Here is a 24,483-nt window from a genome sequence, read left to right as displayed (position 1 = left end):
TCTTACTAAAGAGACCCACATGTTGCTGCCTGATGTGAAATTCCTTGCAGTGCCAGGCACCCAGGGATCTCAACAAACATTTGTGGAATGAACAAATGAAATTAAGTTAGGTCTTGGTTATCTAAAATGAGGTTTAGCCTTTATAGTTTAAGGTTTTATGGTTTCTATTTAGTTGATTACTTGAATCTATGAATATTTTTCAGAGGCCCCAAAATCTTTGTAATGTACAATCTGTCCTTACAGGTTTCTAGACTATATAGATAAAATACGTACAGATAGAGCAGCTCCATTTCTTGGTTGAAAACAAGCAGCTTTCAAGTCCTGGACTCCCTCTCAAGGCCAGCTTAAGCTGAAAAACAACTGTTAATGGAGAAACCATAAAATATTATCATGCTGTCTGTACCTATTGCATTTTTCTGATATGAGAGAAGAGATAAATCCAGACATTCTCAGCAGTTTCTTGCATGTGAAAACATCTTTTCACTAAAGAGCACTTTATCTTTAAGTCTAAAGGCTTTGCAATATATTTTATTATGACACTTAGATCTAGGATGTCTTGATCCCTTCCTGAAACTCAGAAGCACCTTCTCCTACTTGCCAAGGCATAGCTGGGGATTCCTGGGCTTTGAAAGGATTCTAAGAGCTCTGCTTGGCCCCACTTGCCTGTCCAGGTTTATAGAGAATGACTGAGAAATGATTCCCCTTCCTCTTGGGCAGGACGACTTAACTTCCACGAAGTTAATTATATTGTATTTTACGCCATGGAGGGACATCAAAGAAATAAAAGGCAAAGTCCTCGCTCACTGAGCTCCAGAGAGGGCGTGGCCATAACAATCTGAGCGCATCTAGGTTGAAGGCAGGATTGAGCCAAGGTGGGCTGATTTTCTTTGGCATCTTGCTGTGGACAACTGCAGACATGGATTCTGGCACCCTGTGCGCACTATGTCCCTGCCCCTCACATATACTTTGACGTCAGTTTCTGCTCAGCGAAGACTTTGCTTAGCTGGATATGTGTGCTGTGTCTTCCACTAGATCCCTCCCCTGCCTCACCACTCTCCACACTTGCTCACTCGGTTCTGTGTTCCTGCAGGCTGCCCTGTAGCCTCAAAGGGCTCCCCAGGTCTCTCTTCCTAATGGGTCCTGCCCATGGAGAGGCCCCATGAGAGAGCCAGGTGGAAGATTCACCCCCCAGCTCTGTCCCCGTGGGATCGCTAACTTGGCCTCTGGTACCCACTGCCTCTTTAGGCCCCTTAGGTCTAGGGCTGGTGATGACCCTTCCTGGTGCACCAGTCCAGGTTATTTCTCTCTTTCTTGTGGTTTCCCGGCACTCCGCCCACACATAAAGAATCCCTTGACCAAATTCTCAAATTTCCAAATTGAAGCATGTGCCTGTTTCCCGCACGTGTCCTCTGAGAAGGGAGCCTGGAGCAGAGGACGCGGCCGGCCTCAGGTGCCCGGTAACCCCCGGCAAGTGGCTCCCCTCTTCCAGTTTCCCCACCCACAAAATAAAAGCTGTAGACGAAATGACCCCAAGTCCCTTCCGACTCTGACATGAGATTATCCCGGAAGATCCATTTTCAGCTTAACCACCGGCTGCGGCCTGAAGGTCTTGGCGTCACGTCATAGCAACAGCCGTCTCGGCGGGTGTGCAGCGTCTCTCCAGCGGCAGCGATGCTCTCGGACGCGGGTGCAGTAGCCCCACCGAGCGCCGCGGAGTCTGGGAGCGGGGCCTGGGGGGGGCGAGCTGCGGTTGAAGGCCCCGACCGCCGTTTCACCCCGTCGGACACGGAGGGAGGACGCAGGGAGCCCACCGGAGTCAGGGTAACCCCCTCAAGGGGGCGCAGGCGCAGCTCGTACCCGCGGTCCCCAGCAGACCGGCCGACGCGCGGCGGCGGGGCGGGGCGGCGGGCGGAGCCCACGCGATTGGCGCTCAGCCTCCGCCGCCAGCCAATGGGCGACGAGGGCGTCGAGGGGGCGGGCGGAAGCCGCGGCTTAAGCAGCCGTGACGCGCCCGCGACGCCGCTGCTGCTCGGTCGACGCCGCGAGCGTTAGGCCTGCGCTCGGGCCCCGTCAGGTATCCGCGTGGGCGCGGCGAGACCCGGCTCGGCCTGGGGGGTGGCGACGGTCGCCGGCGAGGCGGGGGGGTGCACGGCAGCGGCTCCGGCCGGGGTTCCCGGAAAGCTCGCTGAGGAGGTGCACTGGGCTCGGCGGCGGCCAGACTCCGCTTCCGTCCAGACCGCGGACGGCCGGGGATCCTCCGGGCCGGTGCAGCTCTGGGCGGGGCGCGGGGCCTTCCCTGGCGCGCGAGGGAGGGCGGAGGGAGAGGCTGTGGATGTGGCATCTTTGCTGCCAGGTCGGGCGGGGCCGGGCCTCTCGCCCGGGCTTGGCTTGGCCCTCCCCGGCCCGCCGCTCTCGAGACCCCCGCTCGGGGTCCCCAGCGCCCCGAGGTCTGGCGCCGAGGCCCGAAGCTTATAGCTCACCTCTGGGTTTTGGAAAAGGAGGCGTTTGGGGCACCCCTGGCACCCTCGATTTCTAGGTTGGCAAGGGCGCCGATGGAGACTTTTGAGGAGGGGTCCAGAACCCTCCCAGGCGCTTCCTAGCGATATCACCACATCTGCCCCCCCCCGCCCCCCAGGCTTTCTCTCTGGCTATTGTCCAAATAAAGACTGTCGGAAGTAGAGCTGCACCTTACAGTAACATGCATGCAGATTAGATGATATCAAGGGCTTGGGGCTAGTTTAGCGTCAAGACTTCATTTTTAGTTTCTTTGCAATGTTTAGTAAATTCCGGTGGAATTCAATAGAAGACCTGCTCTCGGTGGCCTATAGTCTTCTGCTTTTATCGCTATAACTTACCTTCTTGGTATTCAGGTGTACCTCCTTGGTATCTTGAGACGGGGGAAGGAAGGATTGTGTAGTGAGGTTGCTTTATAATCTCTAGTGTCTCAATTTTGAGCTTTTCCTAGGGAATTGTAAGAGTTTCTTGAGGTAAACTAGTTCTCAGTTTGGACCTTTAGAGAATCTAATTCCTGATTATGAAAAAGATGTAGAATCTTTTAATAAACCCTACAGCTAAATGAAATATTTCTTTATTATTTTAGGCAGTTTTTCGTTTAGTGTTTTAAGATTAATTTTGCATCCCCCCCCCCCAAAAATAGTATACCTTTAAATAGTAAAAACTTTAAAAAGGCATTTTTCCTCCAAAGAAGCTGTCTCATATATAATTTCCCCATCATCTGTCTTTATTGCAGTTACTTGGGTGCATGTTTTATGCTCCTTACTGAGTTTTTTTTTTTTTTTTTTTCTTTCTCCTTCAGCAATTCACTTACTGAACTGGGGCAGATGATATAACTGCAGATTGCTAGATAACTGGGAGAGAGGAGTTCTTTCTTTCCTTCAGGGAAACCAGTTATACCATGAATGGCTGTACATTTCCTAAATGGCCGTCTGTTGCTGGGCAGGCTGGGTCTGAAGCTGGAGATTGGAATCCATACATTCTAGGAGACTTATGCATTCCTTAGGCTTGTAGTCACCTGAGAACAGCTCTGTTGTCTGGATGTTCAGGAAAGCAGTTGGTGGGGAATTTGCTTGCAGATTAATATAGCTGGGGGAGGGTTTGGCTTGGCCACGAGGCACAGTGCCTTCTTCCTCTTTGGCTTTACTGTTAATAGGATGACTGGTGTGCTGCTCCATCTGAACACCGGCCACAGAGTTCATCGAAAACCTCAACCCCAGCACCTGTTCCTGTAGTTGATGCTTTACTGAGTTCTCCAGGATGGGCCAAATGTCATGTTTTAAAATAGTGATCAATGGGCTGAATTTTGGAGATGTGTGGAGCGTGCGTTGTAGGTTAGCCAATCCTTTTTCAGTAGTAATACTTAGGTTGTTTGCCAATGACGCACTTAAAGTGAATTTTAGCCAGAATTCTGGTTACGCAAGTGCTGGCAGAACTTTTCAAAAAAAGAACTGTATTGGTGAATGTTTACCTGAAGTCAAGTAAATATTTGACAAATATAGTAAAACCAAATTTACTTCTCAAGTTAAGTGCTTTAAGTGGCTTTTTGATGACTTTGAAGGGATTATTCTTTTAGTGTGATTTAAGGAAATAAGAGTATAGGCTAAATTGACTCTTCAAAATGCAGTCTTTAACAGAAACTCTCTTGTGGGTCTGCTCTAATGTGGGAGGGGTGGGGAGCAAGAGTTACCTGAAGAGGGACTGCAGTAGTTATGTGGATTACTTAAGCATTCATTGATAAAATTTTTGCTTGTCAATAGCAGTTTGTCCTCATTTCCAGGACCTGAGTAAGGGCCTCTGTTAAATGTGAAACTGCAGCACATTACTTTGACTCCGGAAGGCATTAAAATTGATGAAGTGAACTCCTGATTAAAACAGTTACTCCTAGGGAGATCTGAGCAGATGAGAGCCTCCTTTAGGGATAGCTGGGTTGATTAGCTTGGTTAAGGATAGATGGCTTATCATCTCGGGTGAAGGTCTTGCCCATTTTCTCTTGATACCATGCCTCTGTAGGAGTCCTGAATGTGTCTATTTAGGGACAACCTTGTTCGTTGAACAAAGAAAGACAGCCAAATGCTGGAACCTGGGCGAGATTCTTGCGAAGCAAAGTGAATTTTAAGACAGGGTCTCTGTCCTTTTAAGGATGTTTACTGTCTGGTGGTGGGGGGGAGACCGTGTGCTGAAGTGTTAGGACTTGCGTGAGAAGTCTGTGCAAGCTATCTGAAGTCTTCAGAAGGGTCTTATATGATAAATTTTTTATAGCTCAGGGTGAAAAAAGGCTAACATATATGGTATGCATGCCTAGGAAAAAAGTAACAAAAAATGGTTGTCTTTGAAGTGTGGAATTATGGGTAATTCTTGTCTATAAGATATATTTATTTTACTCGAAAGAAAAAATATATCCCTTTTTTTTCTTTTAGGAAAAAAATCCCAGTTAAAAAAATTACTGTACTGCAGGAATTGGCTAGTTCTGTTTTGAATTTAAGGGAGAAAAGGAATGTAATGTATTGTGACTGCTTTGTGCTAGGTTTGGTGCTTTAACATTAACTCAGTTAATCCTTAAGAAAAATGTCTTGAGTGACTTTAACCTCATTTTTCAAATGGGAAAATTGAAATTTAGAAAAATTGATCTTCACCCAAAAATGTTCAGAATTTGAATCGCAAGTCTTTTTGATTCTAAGCCTGTGGACTTTCTACTCTTACTACCCTGTTTTACCAGAGAAAGGAAATTATTGAGGTTAGCTATTTTTAAAGCCAATTTTAATTCTGTTTTAATGCTTCTTGGATAGTGCCAAGCACACTTAACTTGAGCACAGAAGGTCCTTTGATGAAAATGTGCTTACAGAATCCTGGTACACTGTGATCCACCAAACTAGGACTTTCTCAGTTGGATGAAATCCAGAGTTCTCCTTTAAAAACCTTAATGAGTATTAGTAACTTTGTATTAGATTTTAAAAATTATAGTAGTTGTAGGTTTACAGAAAAAGCATGCAAAAGTACGGAGTTCCATATTACATCCTCTCCCCTGCCCACATACAGGTTTTCCTGTTAATATTTTGCATTAGTGTGGTACCTTTGTTAGAATTGATGAAACATTACTCTTATGTTAACTGTAGTCCCACATTAAGGCTCACTCTTTGTATTGTGTAGGTCTCTTCTGGTAACATATAACAACCTAAAATTAATCATTTTAGCCACTTTGAAGTATACAATTCAGTGGTGTTAATAATTCGCAATGTTGTGCTACAGTCACCCCAGTTCATTACCAAAACTTTTCCTTCACCCCAGACAGAAACTGAAACAATTGAGCAATAACTACCCATTCTCCACCCCCACCCATGTCCCTAGTAACCAAGATTCTAATTTTTGATACTGAATTAGCATATTCTAATTATATCAGTGAGATTATACAGTATTTGTCTTTTTATTTGTAGCACTTTTCACTCAACATGATGTCTTTAAGGTTTATCCATGTTGTTGCATGTATCAGAACTTCATTCCTTTTTATGGCTAATATTCCATTGTATGTGTATACCACATTTTGTTTATCCATTCATCTGCTTATGGACAGTTGGGTTACTTGCACCTTTTGGCAATTGTGAATAACGCTACTGTGTACATTGGTGTGCAGATGTCTGTTAGAGGCCCTGCTTTTAATTATTTTGGTTATATACCTAGAAGTAGGATGGCTGGAAACTATGGTAGTTCTATACTTTTTGAGGAGCCACCAAACTGTCTTACCCAGCAGCTGTGCCACTTTACATTCTTACGAACAATGTGGGAGGTTCCTATTTCTCCACATCCTCACCAGCACTTGCTATTTTTTTTTTTTTAATAGCCATGCTTGTGTATGTGAGGTAGTATCTCAGGGTGGTTTTGATTTGCATTTCCCTAATGGCTAATGATGTTACTAATGCTTTGACGTTACTATTTTGTAAGTTATAGCTAGTTATTCTTAAATAAGACTGCCTGGACTTGGCAGATAAGTGGATTTTTTTCCCATCCTATTTGTTTTGGGAATTAGCTGAGCAAATTTATAACTTCCTAATGTTGAATTTAGATATTCTCAAAGAATCCATTCTTTTTTTTTTTTTAACATGGGCAGGCACCTGGAATCGAACCTGGGTCCTCTGGCGTGGCAGGCAAGCGTTCTTGCCTGCTGAGCCACCGTGGCCTGCCCAAAGAATCCATTCTTGTATCAACTTGTTAATTAACTTAAAAGATGGTAGAGTTAAAAAAATTTTAATATCTCAGATATTTTTGGTGTCTCTTTGCCCAGTTCTTGTGTAGCCACAGAGTTGCAGACTTTGATAGGAAAATCATATAGATTCATTTGTTTAGAAATTGACCCTCTGCCCTACAGAGACACTTTGGTGCCTATTATCATAATCAGGGCTTTACTGCCGAGGGTGGTGATGTCTACTTTTCTCTAAACCACAGTCTATTTTCTCAAAGCTTATCAAATCCTTTTTTTAAGTGTATTTCTTTCCTAACCTTTTTCTTCTTTGCCTAAATGCAACTACCTAGGCAATTTTGTTTTTAATACCATTTCCTACCTGATTATAAATGAAATTCATGATCATTATAAAAAATGTGGAAAGTGCAGAAAAGTAGAAAAATAACCATTGTGAATCTTTTTGTGCCCCTCCATGTAGTTTTTCCCTTGATGATGGTTTATTTTTTGCATAGTTAATCATTTTGCATATGACTATATTTTCTTCAAGTATTTTCTACAACATCTCTCCATGTTGTTAAAAACTTTCATTATTTAAATGGCTACACATTTTATTATGTGATTAGTTAAACCATTCTCATATTGTTGAACACTTTTATACATGAATGTTTCTCCATTCCTGAGTATTTCTTTATGATTGACTCTTAAGAGTGAAATTACTGGTCTGAGAATATAAACACTTCTTGGATTTTTATTATAATTATAATTCTTTTCAGAAAGTTATTTCACTGTAAAGTATCATTAAGTAGTACATGAGGACACATCACTGAGTTTCATTGCTAATTTGATAGGAAAAAAATAATGTCTGTTGATTTATTAGTTTTCTCTTTTTCCTTTTTTGCATAGGCAGGCACCAGGAATCCAACCTGGGTCTCTGGCATGGCAGGCAAGAATTCTGCCACTAAGCCACCTTTGCACTGCCGTGATTTATTAGTTTTTGAGTTGTGCTAACAGAGCATTACTTCTTACTGAGGAGAGCATAAAGAGCTTAAAAAATAAATTTGAAAATCAGTGTTTTAGGCTTAGCAGCAGTGTCTTGGGGGAAGTTTTGTCTAGTAGAACCAGACATGTTTGCTAACAGCAAATTCTAGCCTAATGACTCTTATAAAACTTTGTTGTTGATACTCCTTTGGATTAAAATCTAGTTAAAGTTATAGAGCTTTTCCTCTGAAAAATGCACTAATGTGTATACTTCTGCATTTTATTTCAGGATCTACTGGATTGTCCATTTGAAGAGTGTCCCTTAATCTCTTGTTAAAACTCTGTATTCTAGTCTGAACGTGGGAAGAAAGGATAGTTGGTAAGTCTTTGGCAAGCTGGAGTTCTGGATTTTGTTTAGCAGTTGTGAATTCCTAAACATACTGGGTTGACCAGATAGTGCTGAGTTGAAAGAGAAGTAAGCTAAGCTCCAAATACGATGTTTTGTTAACTTGGCAGCCCATAACGGATGTGCTGTGAGATTATACATGAGTTGACTTGTCATTGGAAGAATTCTGTTGAAATGTCAGTTAATTAGCTGCTGCTTTTTTTTTAAAAGAAATTAAAGATAGATATACTAATTTATATATAGATATTATGTATCTATAACTAAAGTTGTTTTGAGCAACTTTCGAATTTATCTTGAGAAAACATGCCTTTCCAGACATGATTGCTGAGCATGTTCTCCAATTTCCTTCTTATTCTTTGTTTCTTCAAAAAATTTTTTATTGTGATCAGATATACAACATAAACTTTCCTATTTTAATAGTTTTTAGTTATACAGTTCCTTGGTATTTAGTTACATTCACAGTGTTGAACAACTGTTACCACCATCCATTACAAAACTTTTCAGCACCCCAAACAGAAACTCTGTATCCATTCCATAGCTCAGTCTTTACTCGATGGCTTATCACAATCATGATTATGGTAAAATCAGATACAAAACAGTTTATCTCCTACACTAGCTAGTTAAAGGCCCAGTGATGCCTGGAAGAGAGAAGACTCGACTTGGAGATACAGAAACCTGTGGAAGTAAATGTGGGATTTACTCAGTATCATAGTTAGGTTCAGGTGTCAGCTAGGCCAGGTGGTGATGCCTCGTTGTTCTTTTCTGTGGACTTAAGCATCAGTATGTGGAATTCATCTAAGGCTTGTTACATTTGCAGTCAGCTAAGGGGACCCTTCCGCAATGAGTGACATTTAATTTAATTAGCTGGAGGCCTAAAAGAGAGAGGTCAGAAGAGAGCTTGGCAGTTTAAGATACCTCATCTCAGCACTTGGAGCTCAGACCCAGATGTTTGGAGATGCAGAAAGTAATCACCCTGGGGAAAGCAGTTTGAACCCAGAAGCTGGGAGGGAAGCCTAGCAGATGTCCACTGTGTGCCTTCCCATTTAACAAAGAAAGCCAGCTGCCTTTCCTCTGAAAAACTACAAATTTGTAACTAAATAAATCCCCTGTTAAAAAAAGCTGATCCATCTCTGGTGTATTGCATTCTAGCAGCTTTGCCAAACTAAAACACTCAATGATGTTTAGGTTTTATTATTAAAATTCATACAGATGGCATATTATAGTTTATTGTCTAGTTCTTAATTACTTTTCTTCTTCAAACCGTTGCTTTTATGATGCAAATTTTGGGCCAGATAAGTTTTACAGAAACACTGCCATCATACAGAATAGACTGCTTATTTGGGGAACTACCAGTTTTTATCTTTTCTATAATTTTTTCTGTTGGTCTGTGCAACTTATTGTAAAAGTTCTTTAAAGACTGTTATAAATTACAGGACATTTTTTTTAGTGTATTTGCCTTTCATTTAAATATTTGTGGTTAAATATCAGATTTTACCTTTTGTAACTTGTCTTTAGTTTTATGCTTCAAAGGTATTTCCTATCCTCAAGAAATCACCCTCTTCCCTGCCACACCTGTTCTTTTCCCTGCATGATGGTCTGTGTAGAAACCAAGTTCTTCCTTTATTTCGTCACTCCCTACAGGCCAGGACAAAGTTGATATGCAAAATATTTCTCCAGTCCCTACCTTATAGCTACCCTCAGGTCAGATCCCCTCCTCTGTCTTGGCCTCACTGCCTCTGTTCTCTCCCTGTCATCTTAATCTTTATCCCTTAGCCTGTAAGATCTAGTACCAGCTGTTTACCTGCTCTTCTATACAGCCTTGCCCATTTCCCCCACTGTAAGTTCCTTTGTTCTTAATGTACTCTTAGCATGTTAACTTAAAAAGAAAATTGTGTGTGTAAATTCTGTTCTAAAACTCAAGTGGTACAAAAGGGTATAAGTGAAAAGTAAAAGCCCCTGACTTCCCGCCCACCCTTTTCTTTTGCATTCTCTTACGTGGAACCCTTCGCACACATCTTGTCGTAGCACCTGTCAGGTTTTACTGTAAATTTTTATATATTTGTTCCCTTTGTTGCTTTCAAGCTTCTCAAAGGTAAGGGCCAAGATTTATTTATCTTTTATTTGCCTGATCCTTTGCCAGACATGTGATAGATGCTCAACAAATACTGGGTTAAAATACGTCAACTCTGGAAAGTTTTTACTCTCAATGTCTTCCCTTTTCTTTGGACAGGTCCATAGGAGTCCTGCACAAAGGACACAATGTTTTCCAAACTAGCACATTTGCAGATTGTTGCTATCTTACGTCGCGGAGTGCATTCTTCAGTGGCTTCTGCTACATCTATCGCAACTAAGAAAACAGTCCAAGGCCCTCCATCTTCTGATTACATTTTTGAACGGGAATCTAAATATGGCGCACACAACTATCACCCTTTACCTGTAGCCCTGGAGAGAGGAAAAGGTATCTGCAAGTTCAGCCTGGTTTTTTGTTTGTTTGATTATACTTGAAAGCATTTTTAAAAATTAATTGCTTTTGTATTTTTTCAGTCCATGTTTCTCCAGGTGCATTAAATTTTGATATTGCAGATAAAGTTAATTTAACATTTATTGATCATCTGGTGTTTGTTTTGGGAGATACAAGGATGAACTCCTTTAGTCTTTGCCATAATAGACCTCACCAGTAGGGAATATAAGATACATAATAAAGTACTATAATATTGCTATAATTTTTTCCTTAATTTTTATTTTGGCATAATTTTAGACCTAAAGAAATTGCAACAGAAGTACAAAGAATTTATCTTTTGTCTGTCACCCAGATTTCCCAAGGGTTAACATTTTTCCATATTTGGTTTATCATTTCTCTCTCTTATGTGCGCACGTGCGCGCACACACACACACACACTTTTTCTGAAGTATTTGAGAGTAAATTGCAGGCATTATGCCCCTTACTGGTAAATATTTAAGTGTGTGTGTGCTGGTTTAAAAGGATGCATGTCCCCTAGAAAAGCCATGTTCTAATCAAAATCCCATTTCATAAACATAGAATAATCCCTATTCAATACTGTATGTTTGAAACTGTAATCAGATCATATCCTTGGATGATGTGATTTAGTCAAGATTGGTTATTAAACTGGATTAGGTGACGACATGTCTCCACCCATTTGGCTGGGTCTTGACTGATTTATTGGATTCCTATAAAAGAGGAAGTGTTTTGGAGAATGAGAGATTCAGAGAGAGCAGAGCAGAATGACATAGCCATGAGAAACAGAGTCTACTAGCCAGCAACCTTTGGAGATAAAGAAGGAAAATGTCTCCCAGGGAGCTTCATGACGCAGGAAACCAGGGGAAGAAGCTAGCAGATGATGCCACGTTTGCCATGTGCCCTTCCAGATGAGAGAGGAACCCTGAAACTGTGTTCACCATGTGCCTTTCCAGATGAGAGAGAAACTGTGTTTGCCATGTGCCCTTCCACTTGAGAGAGAAACCCTGAACTTCTTCAGCCTTCTTGAACCAAGGTATCTTTCCCTGGATGCCTTTGATTGGACATTTCTATAGACTTGTTTTAATTGGGACATTTTCTTGCCCTTAGAACTGTAAACTAACAATTTATTAAATTCCACCTTTTAAAAGCCATTCCATTTCTAGCAAACTAGAACAGTGTGTTTCCTAAAAAATAAGGACTTTGTTACATAATCATAGTCAAGTAATAAAAATCAGAACATTAACATTGATAACAGCACTATTCTAATCTGCAGACTTTATCCAGATTTCCTTATTGTTTATTATAGGAAAGAAAATCTCGGTTTGTAGGTTACATTCAGTTATCATGTCTGTTTAGTCTTCTTTAATCTAGACCATTTCTTCAGTCTTTCTTTTTTGTTGTTGTTGTTAATACAGTCCATCCATATATCCACAGTGTAGAATTAGTGGCTCACAATATCATCACATAGTTGTGTATTCATCACCATGAGCACTTTTTAGAACATTTGCATCACTCCAGAAAAAGAAATAAAGAGAAAAAAATCATAGATCCTATACCCTTATCCCTCCTTCTCACTGTCCACTAATATTTCAATCTACCCAGTCTTTTACCCTTTATCCCCCCCCACTATTTATTTTTTATCCTTATTTTTTTATCATCTTTCCATAGCCTAGATAAAAGGAGCTTCAGATACAAGGTTTTCACAATCACAAAGTCACATTGTAAAAAAAAAAATTATATATATATATATATATATAGTTATACAGTTGTCTTCAAGAATCAAAGCTGCTAGAATACAGCTCAACAGTTTCAGGTGCTTCCCACCAGCTGCTCCAATACACCATAAACTAAAAAAGGATATCTATATAATGCATGAGAATGACCTTCAGGATAACTTTTCAACTCTGTTTGAATCTCTCAGCTGCTGAAACTCTATTTTGTCTCGTTTCTCTCTTCCTCCTTTTGGTCAAGAAGGCTTTCTCAGTCCCATGATGATGAGTCCTGGCTCATCCCGGTAGTCCTGCCCCATGTTGCTAGGGAGATTTTATAGCCCTGGAAATCATATCCCACACGGGTTGTGGGGAGGGCAACGAGTTCACCTGCTGAGTTGGCTTAGAGAGAGAGGCCGCATCCCTCAGTCTTTCTTAACTTGGCATTTTTGTAGAGTACAGGCCAATAATTTTGTAGAAAGAACCTCAATTTGGGGTTGGCCAGTGTTCCTTCAGGATTAGATTCAGGTTATATGTTTTGTGCAGGAAACCACAGAAATGCTATTATGTTCTCCTCAGTCAAGAAACACATGATGTCTGTTTATTCCATTAGTGATGATGTTGACCCGGAGCCCTTGCTATGTAGTGTCCGCCAGTCTTCTGCACTGCATAGTTACTGTGATTCCCTTTTTAATAATTATCCTGTACAGAAATATGTTAAGATTATGCAAATATACTGATACTTATCAAATTTGTACTCAGTTTTAGTCTCCATTGATTTTTGCTTGAATAAATTACTATAATATTTTGATTATTGCCAAATGGTGACTTAATCCAGATTTTGACACAACAGCCTTAACCAAATAAAATCTAAGTTTTTTGCTTAGCTTTGGTCCAGAAGGAGACAGTGACCAGTACTGTCATATGATATATCTCCTGTTGAACAAAAAAATCTAGATGTATATATTATATGCTTGGAAACAATTTGGTTTGCAGAATTCTTCATTTATAGTAGCAGAGGGTGAGTTCTGGAGCATGGCTGACTGGGTTCAAGTCCTAGTTCCACACTTGCTAGCTTGGGCCAATTCTGTGATCTAAGCCTCTATTTCCATATCTCTGTACAGGAGGTTGGTAACAGGTTCTCATGAGGGTGAGATAAAATAGGAAAGTACTTTTAATGCAGTATGTAAGTATGTGGTTAAAGTTAAGTATTCACAAACCTCCCAATGCATTTGTTCTAGTTTGCTAGCTGCTGGAAAGCATTATATCAGAAATTGAACAGCTTTAAAAAAGGGGAATTTAATAAGTTGCAAGTTTACAGTTCTTAAAGCCATAAAAATGTCCAAATGAAAGCAAGGCAGGCATCCAGGGAACCAAATACCTTGGTTCAAGAAGGCTGATGATGTTCAGGGTTTCTCTCAACTGGAAAGGCACATGGCAAACATGGCGATGTCTGCTAACTTCCTCTCTAGGCTTCTTGTTTCATAAAGCTCCCCCAGGGGTGTTTTCCTCTTTCATCTCCAAAGATCTCTGACTGCGTGGGCTCGCCTGGTTCTCCTGGCTGTAAAGTTTTTTCCAAAAGGCTTCCTCTTTTAAAGGATTCCATAAGCCTAATCACAACCCACGTGAAATGGGTGGAGTCACATCTCCCTGTCATCAGATGTTAATACCCACAATTGAGTGTGCCATACCCCTGTGGAGATAATCTAATCAGGTCTCCAACAGTACTGAATAGGGTTTAAAAGAATCCACAAGATGAATCAGGATTAAAACATGGCTTTCCTAAGGTACATAATCCTTTCAGACCAGCACAGCATTTTACTACTATAGTCAGCTTTTCCTGATTTTATCTGTTGTTTGACTTGTTGCCTTTAAATTCCAATTTTGACTTCTTAATGTTCAAATTAGGTAAAAATACTTGAGGGTTTACATTCTTTTTATATGATGTTATTCTTGTTAAACCTGTTTTTTAAAGATTGAATGATAAAACATAATTCCTTAAAATATATTATAAAGCAGAGTTTATTATTAAATAAGACTGACACATAATTATATATTAAATGAAGGTTCATATGTTTCATTCAGAAGACCTGCTAACAGTGTTAATTCTTTAGACTTTACACAATCTAGCAGTTTTCTAAAATTCCTTTCCTTCTTTGTGTACTTCAGGCGTTTACCTGTGGGATGTAGAGGGAAGAAAATATTTTGACTTCCTGAGTGCTTACAGTGCTGTCAACCAAGGGCATTGTCACCCAAAAATTGTGAATGCTATGAAAAGCCAGGTGGACAAATTGACCTTAACATCTAGGGCTTTCTATAACAATGTACTTGGTGAATACGAGGAGTATATCACTAAACTTTTCAACTACCACAAAGTTCTTCCTATGAATACAGGTAAAGTAATATTTTCCTTTTTTGGTTAAAACCCAAGAAAATAGTATTTTATTTTTCTGGTAACTTAAAATCTGAAATTGTTTCCCTTTTGATAGGAGTGGAAGCTGGAGAGACTGCCTGCAAACTTGCTCGTAAATGGGGCTACACTGTCAAGGGTATTCAAAAATACAAAGCAAAGATAGTTTTTGCAGGTATGTGAAAATAAACATAAGCTCCTGTCATTTAAACATACAATTTCATTTACAGTTTTAATTTACTGATATATTTCTATGTTTTTTTTCCACATCCTTGATTCTTTATTTGCTGACCATTTCATTAAAAATTAATGAGGGACTCGCTCATCTTAGGTTTATTTCTAACTTATTCATATATAGGATTTTTCTTTCCTAAATAACTCCCTATCACTCCTTCTATAAATTGAGTGATAATTTATCATCTGCCGATTTGTTTTTGTTTTTTCCATAACAGTTTTCATGTTAATTAGCTGGTCTTACTAGTGGGGTTTTGTTAGATTGTTGGGGTTGGCTTATGTTTGAGTGGGCCATGCCCTGGGTGTGAGATGAAATGTGAATCTTGATATTTACTCTATTGGTTGTACCATATTCTTCTTTGAAGCTCTAGAGAAGAGGAAGGCTGTAATTTCCCTTGTCTACTTCCGGAAATGATTGAGAAGAATTACTTGAATACTGGTTAGGGAGACTAACAGTTGAGATGTTGTAATGTGATTTTTGGAATCTTTATATTATTCAAATGAGATATTCTGAATCATTTTTGAAGCTTTGGTTTCAATTTTTAAAACATACAGTATGTATAGATTTGTCAGTATCCATGGTTAAAATTTATTCTTTTGATAATTGAAAACCTGAAATATTTTGCCTTGTGAATACATGCAATTAAATGATAAACTCCATCACATAATAGAACCCAGAGTTTAACTGATGGTCTAGCAGTTGTTGGTATTGGGGATGGCAGGTTAGTGTTTGCAAGAGGAAGAACTTTTGCATAGCTCTGTAACTTGATATTTTAAAATCTTACGGTTTGTTCTAGTTTGCTAGCTGCCGGAATGCAACACACCAGAGATGGATTGGCTTTTAATAAAAGGGGATTTATTTTGTTGGTTCTTCAGAGGAAAGGCAGCTAACTTTCCACTGAGGCTCTTTTCTTACTTGGAAGGCACAGGATGGTCTCTGCTGGTCTTCTCTCCAGGCCCCTGGGTTCCAACAACTTTCCCCGGGGTGATTTCTTTCTCCATCTCCAAGGGCCCGGGCTGAGCTGCAAGTGCTGAGATGAGGAATGCCAAGCTGCTAGACTGTGCTACATTGCGTTCTCTCATTTAAGCACAAGCCAATTAAGTTAAACGTCACTCATTGCAGCAGACACACCTCCTAGCCAACTGCGGATGTAATTAGCAACAGATGAGATTCACCTACCATTGGCTCATGTCCACAGTAACAGAACTAGGTGCTTTCACCTGGCCAAGTTGACAACTGAATCTAACTACCACACGGTTTAATTGTAGGATAGCATAATTATCTTTTGCAAACAAAATAGTATTCTGGTAATTTTCATTCTTATACATTGTATCCAGCCTCTTTAAGGTTACCAAAGGGTGCATAGATGTTTTCACCTGAGTATTGAAAGAAGCTGATGAGTCAGTGGGGTGGAAAGACAGGATTACTGTTCTCACCTAAATCCCTTATTACTTGAAGGGTAAGTGGTGAGGAATGAGCTCCCTGAAGCTGAATAGTGGGGAGAGAATAGGTTTTGACCTAATTAGGTACATTTTTTTTCCTCAAACAAGCCTGGACAAGATCAATGTGCTGTTATTAGTGACTGAGTAAAGTGGCAATTGCTCATAGGTGAAAGGCTTTGCAAGAGTAGTTTTAGAGGTGCTGTGAATCCAAATATAATAATTCAGCACTGGGTTAATTAAGTTGCTGCTGGCAGAGGTTGTGGTAAGGTGTACAAGCGTAATGTTTAGATTTGCTAAAGCTGGCAGAATGCAGTATACCAGAAATGGATTGGCTCTTATAAAGGGGATTTAAGTTACAAGTAATAATTCTAAGGCCATGAAAATGTCCAAATTAAGGCACCAAAAAAAGGATAACTTCTTAGTGGAAAGGCAGCATCCAGGGTTTTTCTGTCATATGGGCAGGCACATGGTGATGTCTCTTAGCCTTTTCCTCCTGGGTTTTGTTGTTTTCAGCTCCTGGTTCCACTGGCCTCCTCTCTGAGTTTATTCTGCTTCTCTCCAAGCATCTGCAAATGTCTGTGTGTAGGCATCTGTTCTCTGTGTCAGCTCTTTTAAGGATTTCAGTAAACTAATTAACACCCAACTTGAATGGGCAGGGCCACATCTCCATTTAATCAAAAGGTACCACCCACAGTTGGGGGGGCCGCAGCTCCATGGAAAAACCTAATCAAAAGGTCCCACCCAAAGAATAAGTCTGCCCCCACAAGATTGGGATTAAAAGAACATGGCTTTTCTGAAGTACATAATAGCTTCAAACCAGCAAGCATCAAGTTTACTAATGAAATAATTAATAGATAAAAATTCTTTTGAACAAAGGCAGATGTCTTATCATTTAGCATTATAAAGGATTGTAATCAAGGAAGGAAAAATTGAGAATATTTGGATTGTCTGAGGATATTGTCTCCAAATGAAATTTAAAATGCACCTATAAAATAGTTAGCTTATAAGATTTGGAGTTTTACGAGGAAAACTGTTAATTCTCTGTGAAGAATACCGTCTTTCTCTATCATTATCAGAAATGTACCATCTCTAGAAAATCATGTATTGAATAACTAAATCATTAAGGTTTACTATTGGATTGGGATTAGTGAAAGAAAAGACAAATGTCTCTATATATTACAGTCAAGAGACTCAGTGTAGAAGTACCTAAAACAGTAATTGCAGTGCCAGACTGGAGTCCTGTTGTGCCTTATAAACATGGTATTCAATATCAATTTCTGTTTTAACAAATGAAAGTTCCCTGGAGGTCCTCTAGAGCAAACTCTTGACTTTAAAAAAAAATTTTTTTTTAATCAAACTTCCTAAGGGGTTTTTGGGGAACATTGTTTAATAAATTTAAGGTTTTGTTTGAAATAATCGGCATTTGCTTCTCCTCTCTAGGCGGAAACTTCTGGGGTAGAACGTTGTCTGCTGTCTCTAGCTCTACAGACCCCACCAGTTATGATGGTTTTGGACCATTTATGCCAGGCTTTGAAATCATTCCCTATAACGATCTGCCTGCTCTTGAGGTAGGTCACTGATAGCTTGGTGCTTAGCACATACTAAACAGATACTACGTGTTGAATAGATGGATTAAAAATATGTAATGTGACTGTAATGAAATTTTATCTTAATTAGGCCAAGGTTTCAGGCTAGTTCTTGGTAATGGTCAATTAGTTTTCAACACAGAAAACTGGGTTCTGTGGTCTCATCTTTACAACCAACCACTTTATCCTTGATAACAATTAACTTGGATATTACTGCTTAATTACTTTACTTGATAAAACTGCAATTTTTAGCTAGTTTTTAAGTTATGAAGTGGAGGATATTTGTAAAATAAAAAGATTCACTAAAATGGCTTTAAATAGCTATTTACCTTAGATTTTTAGTTATAATGCATTTAACTACTTTATTCCCTTCATTTTCTAGTATGAAGGTTAGAGTAGCTTGCAGCTAAAGTATTTGGTGCTTCCGGGATTAAGAGGAAAATATGTGCAGTGTGTGATTTGAGATTTCCAAATGCGGCAGAAAGGAAGTTATTAAAACATGCGTGTTTCTTTTGTAGCGTGTTCTTCAGGATCCAAATGTTGCTGCATTTATGGTGGAACCTATTCAGGGTGAAGCAGGTGTTGTTGTTCCAGATCCGGGTTACCTAATCGGAGTGCGGGAACTCTGCACCAGGCACCAGGTGTCCTTGCTTCCCACCCCTGCTGCCTGCCTTGGGACCCCACAGGCTTCTGTCTAACTGCAGGCATCTCTTCGAAATCTGCTGTTAGGATAAATGTGAAGATTAACTCCCTTCTCCACTAGAGGGAGACATAATACTCAGAGCTTCAGAACTTTTGAGTGCATTGTGTCAGCACCCTGCACAGAAGCTGTCTTTTTACTAGTTAGGGAACATTGGCCCTCCCCGGGCCTGGGCAGAGCTGTGGACTTCTCGGCCCTAATTATGTTTTCTCCTCTCTTCTCTAAGAGCATTTCTCTCTTTTATGTATAGTCCCCAATCCTACCAAACTCTTTGCTGTCATCCCCCAGCTTCAGAATTTAACCTCTTTCCCCCTTCTCCCATCAAGGCTAATATTAGTGTATTTTGTTTACCATTGAGCAGTTTCTGTCATGTGGTAATTGTTTAATAAAAGTGGAATAAACAAATGAATTAATTTGTTCCCAAAGGGTAGTTATAACCAGCCCCCCTTCCCATAAACCCTCACCTTTTTGTATGTGTCTTTCCACTGTGTAGAGCCATCTGGAGGGATTGTGGCCTGACACAGTAAATAATTGGGGTACCTATAGGATTTCCAGAGGGTACTGTTGGAATTGTGTGGGTAATTAAAACCTTTTCACAGATCTGAGGGCATGTCAGAATTTCAGATTTGTGGTGGAGGTGGGGTGGAGGGTGGTTTGTGAAGGGGGGAGTGTGAAATAAAGACCACTGTTTTCCTTTTGGAAATGAAAATGATAATTAATGCTGTTATTTTCCAACAGGTTCTGTTTATTGCTGATGAAATACAGACAGGATTAGCCAGAACCGGTAGATGGCTGGCTGTTGATCATGAAAATGTTAGACCTGATGTGATCCTCCTTGGAAAGGCCCTTTCTGGTGGACTCTACCCAGTAAGTTTCATGTCCACCTCTTTTCCCTACTCCCATGAAATATACTCCTGGGATATTTTTACGTCAAGTGATAGTGACAGAAATGTCTTTCAGTTGGTTTGGTTTTACTCAGTGGTCTATAGATCACCTGGAATATCTGACATCTCAGGGCTCTGGTGATGACTCAGTTAATTTTGACTGAAGAATTGAATCTGTCCGTAATTTGCTATGACATTTGTTTTGGGTGGAAACATTTTATCCCCATATATTCCCATAGACTACCTGTGCTTTTATATGGTATTCAGAAACATGCATTACTAATTGAGTGTTTGAAACCAGGAATGAACGTAGTAGAGATTGAAAAATTAATTTTTTGTGTAGTTCTTTTCTTGGGCTTGCTATTCAGAGCCAATAATTGGTATTGGCTTCAAGGGTTTTAAAATCTAGACATTTTTGCTGAGTAGACAGGACTGCTTTGCTGAAGATAGTTCTCAGCATTGTTTTCTAACCATTTAAGCAAAGCAGCTCACCTTGAAATTGCAAAGGATTGTAAATAATTGCTGGAATCTTAATCTTTCAATTCCAGAATTCTGATGTTCCTGTGCCATTGATGTGTATTTATTGTCTTTGCAGTCTATTAGGGTGTTCCTCATATTTGTCACTGGCACTTAAGATGGCAGACTCTTGTTTATTGAAGCGTAATGTCAAATGTAATATATCTGCCTCATAAATATTTGTATTTCTGGTGTGCTAAAAATATAACTTAGTTGGAGAAATTACTACATGAGCACTGAATTTTCTGTTCGTAGGTATCAGCAGTGCTGTGCGATGACGAAATAATGCTCACCATTAACCCAGGGGAGCATGGTTCAACGTACGGTGGTAATCCCCTAGGCTGCCGAGTGGCCATTGCAGCCCTCGAGGTAAGACTGATGCCATTCAAGATCCATTCCTTTAAGTGGTGTTGAAATTTGAGCCGGTAGGTGTAATGAGGAGTTTAATTAGATTGCCAAATTTTAGAGTGTTCTCTATATTAGAGGGAAGTACAGAGCAAAGCTTTAAGGGATGTGACATTTTTTTTTCAGTTTGCTAAAGCTGCCGGATTGTAATATACCAGAAATGGCTTGGCTTTTACAAAGATAATTTATTAGGTTACAAATTTGTAATTCCAAGTCCATGAAAATGTCCAAATTAAGGCATCAAGAGAAAGATACCTGGACTTTGAAGAAAGGCCGATGGCATCCAGGGTTCTTCTGTCACATGGAAAGGCATATGCCTGGCATTGGTTAGTCCTTCACTTCCAGGTTGTGTTGCTTTTGGCTTCTGATTCCATTGGCTTTCTCTCTGAGCTTCTGTGGGTCCTTGCTTGCTCCTCCCGGGACACGTCTGAGCTCTCTGTGCCCTGTGGGCCCACTCTTCATGTCTCCAGGGTGTTCCTCTCTTTCTCTGGGTTCTGTATTGGCTCACCGCAAAATGTCTCTGGGTGTTCTTTTCTCTCTCTAAATATCTCTGGGCTCTCTTGCCTTTTACTGTCTTTTTGTTCTCTTCCAAAGTACTCCAGTGAAGAGCATTAAGACCCACCTTGAACTCGGTGGGTTACATTTCCATGTAAACAACCCAGTGAAAAGGTCCTGTCCATAAGAGGTCTGCATGCACAAGAATGGATTAGAAGAACATGACCTTTTCTGAATTATGTAACAGTTTCAATCCAGCACAGCATTCTTAAAAGTATTTTAAATCTTGGCCCAGTGGACTGGATTTCTTCCATGGATTTCTTGAGTTTGCAGTTGTCTAGGGCTTTGTATCCTTAGCCCTAAAAGAGATCTCGCATTATAATTCACCTACATAGAGATCTAGCTTTCTTGGCTTCTTGCTTAGAAGGATGAATTTTGAATGCTTTTAGCATTATTCATTAAGTTCCTACCAAGGACATAAAATTATTTGTAATCTGAGTATGGATATTTTAAGAGAGAAATTTAAGGACCTCTTTTTTTGCAGGTTAAAAATTAGTTCATGGGAGGGCCATGGTGGCTCAATGGCAGAGTTCTCACCTGCCATGCCAGAGACCCAGGTTCGATTCCCGGTGCTGCCCATGCAGGAAAAAAAAAAAAAGTTCATGTGTTTATTCAACTAGTAAGATAATATACTAGTTACATTAAACAAATGCAAATCCCTTTATTTTTATTTTGCCATGAAATCAGATCAATGATGGATTTAAGACTAAAGCAAGGCTCTGAGCTAGCCTATGTTTAATTACAAATAAAACTAATAAAGGAATTGAAGTTAAAATTGAAATTGAATTAGAATTGAAAAATAGAAAGTTAAGCTACTTCAGTCTTTAATCATGCCCCTGTTTTGCTTATAATTCATGTCTCTCTAAAGAACAACAAAAAGGCTATCTTGAAATTTTTGTAATTTCTTTTTAAAAATAGGTTTTGGAAGAAGAAAACCTTGCTGAAAATGCAGACAGAATGGGCACTATTTTGAGAAATGAACTTATGAAGCTGCCTTCTGATATTGTAACTGCTGTAAGAGGAAAAGGATTATTAAATGCTATTGTTATTAGAGAAACCAAAGGTAAGGAGTTATAAAATTTACTCAAGATCTTATTTTTATAGGAAGAGCTAAAATACATTTGATATTTTAATTGGTTCTTAGGTTACTCTGTTTGAAACTATTGACTGATCTTCTGTTGACAAGTGTTCTAGAGAGAATAAGATCTGATTTATAATTATAGTAATAGCATTAAATGTAAACCTCTTTCCTACACGAGGACCCCACATTTGACTAATTTGACCTGTTTTTGTTCCTTTAAGTCATTTGTTATCTTGCCTTAGATGACTTACACAGTACTTGAAGATTTCAGTTATTTTCTGTTAGTGTGTAGAGGGCACTTTCTTTTAAGTTTCCTTTTTGCTATGCTTTCCTCACTATTCCATACCTTTATAGATCAGTAGAGGTAGAAGAAGCAGTGGTAGTAATGCTATGACTAACAGTGCTGATGTTGACTGATTATATTAGCTGCCACGTGATTGCCTTATTCAGTAAATGTCAGTCAGTGTTTTTGGTCTTTTAGGACATCATTTGTAACCTTTAAGGTTCCTTGATGGTTCTCTCGAGATAACCCATTTAAAGTCAAGTGGTCCAACCTGGACTGTACTTCAAAATCACCTGGAGAGCTTTATAAAAATTAATCAAAGGCTGGCTTTACCCCAGATATTCTGGTTTAATAGGTTTGGGGTGGGCACAGGTATCAGCATTCTTCCCACTCGCCTCTTGATGATTCTGATGTGCAACCGGAGTGGAGAATTGCTGCTATTAAGAATCTAGTTTGTATGAGCTCAGGAAATAAATCCCTTTTAGGAATGCATTGGATTCACTGGGGTTTTAGTATTGCTCATTCTGTGTCGTTAATGATCTGTATCAAGCACATCTTTTTTTGCATTGTTTCCTCATGGTATCATTAATTCACCAGTCTTAACACATGCAGTTTGTTTGTTGTTTTCAATTATGACAAAACAAAAACCATGATGTGTCTAATCATGCCATTGCAACACTAGGTAGGTGTTTGCTGAAAAGTCAGAAGTAACGTCCTTTTTAAAATGAAGACCAAAAGCAGGCTTGCAATTCAAAGCTGCTTTTCTTTAGTAGGTACCAAGACCTCTATTTTGTTAGGGTGCTTCACTCTGTCCAACCACATTGCAAGGGGATGTTTAAAGATACCCTTGATCAGGATACATGTGTTTGACTGTTTCTCTTCAGATTATGATGCTTGGAAGGTATGTCTGCGACTTAGAGATAATGGACTTTTGGCCAAGCCAACCCATGGGGACATCATCAGGTTTGCACCACCACTTGTGATCAAAGAAGATGAAGTTCAGGAGTCTGTTGAAATCATTAACAAGACCATCCTGTCTTTCTGAGTGACTGATCAGGGGTACCTGTGAGCCAGCTGGAGCCAGGTGGTCTTCAGTGTCCTATTAAGCATCTGTCTTAAGGCAGGCACATTCCACTCCTGCATGTCTTCAAGGACTTTTTGTTTTTATATTTTTTTCAGTTCATATATAATAGAAGTTTATGAACTTGCAGTTTGCTGTGTAATATAATGCTAAGAGAACGGAGTGGTGATTGTATTTGTGGTTTGTGTTTGTGCATTTATGTGCATGTTTTCTAAGTGAAATGCCTCTATCTATATATAGACAGCCTTTTAATCAGCACCTTCAGTATAGTTTACATACATTTTTATAATTTCCTTGCTGGTATAATGTTTTATATTTGAAAATAATTATCTCTGGGGTTTAACATAGAAGATCTGCTTGACCATCTAAAGTCAAATGATTACAGCCATTGAATTTTAGGAAGGGTTAGTGATTAAGCACATGTAAAGATACTAAGGTTAAGTAAATTTAACTTCATATTGGCCAATACCAGGATCTGTTCTATGGATGTCATTATTTGGAATTACGAATTAATGTTTAACGGGATCAAATTATGTTTTGTTTGATTATAATTTGTAAAAATGTTTATTTCCAGTGTTTAAAATAAAGCATATTTATAAAATGTCTATTAACTTTGTGATCAGTAGTAGCATTATTGATGATCTAACATTTAAAAACTCTTTGAGCATATTCTTTATCCCGTGTGTTCTCTTAAGACTGTTTCAGCTTTCTTTGGTAATCTATAGAAAAATAGAACTTATAAAAGGAAAATAAACCTAGAAAATATGTCTCATAATCCTTCTCCCCTTTTAAAATAACTTTTTTCCCTGAGCATATATTAATATTCATCATTTTTTATGGGAGTATACTTATAACGGTGTCTTGTAGCTTTTGTTTCTCTCTTTTTATCTGAACCAGACAATCTTTGCTTTTCTATGTTGGTAATTATAAACGTATTTCATTCTCAAATAACTGATATTTCATCATACTGGTATCATTTGGTATCGTCTTATCAGTATCACTCTTTAAACAAAGCTTGTGTGTGTGACCACCTTACATTTAT

General features: G+C 39.4%; 1 protein-coding gene across 1 annotated transcript; it reads left to right on the top strand.

Moving 5' to 3' along the window:
- Positions 1–1,975: 1,975 nt before the first annotated feature.
- Positions 1,976–24,052, top strand: OAT (ornithine aminotransferase). The gene is made up of 11 exons (XM_077126339.1): positions 1,976–2,074; positions 7,959–8,048; positions 10,306–10,533; positions 14,433–14,657; positions 14,753–14,848; positions 17,791–17,918; positions 18,455–18,577; positions 19,375–19,503; positions 20,292–20,405; positions 21,915–22,059; positions 23,245–24,052. The coding sequence occupies exons 3-11, from the start codon at positions 10,335–10,337 to the stop codon at positions 23,403–23,405; spliced, it is 1,320 nt and encodes a 439-aa protein (XP_076982454.1). The 5' UTR covers positions 1,976–2,074; positions 7,959–8,048; positions 10,306–10,334; the 3' UTR covers positions 23,406–24,052.
- The last annotated feature ends 431 nt before the right edge of the window (positions 24,053–24,483 follow it).

Source organism: Tamandua tetradactyla, chromosome 13 (genome assembly GCF_023851605.1).
Source record: "Tamandua tetradactyla isolate mTamTet1 chromosome 13, mTamTet1.pri, whole genome shotgun sequence".
NCBI lineage: Eukaryota > Metazoa > Chordata > Mammalia > Pilosa > Myrmecophagidae > Tamandua > Tamandua tetradactyla.
Note: the sequence above shows the minus strand (reverse complement) of the source record. Positions and strands in the feature narration are given on the sequence as shown.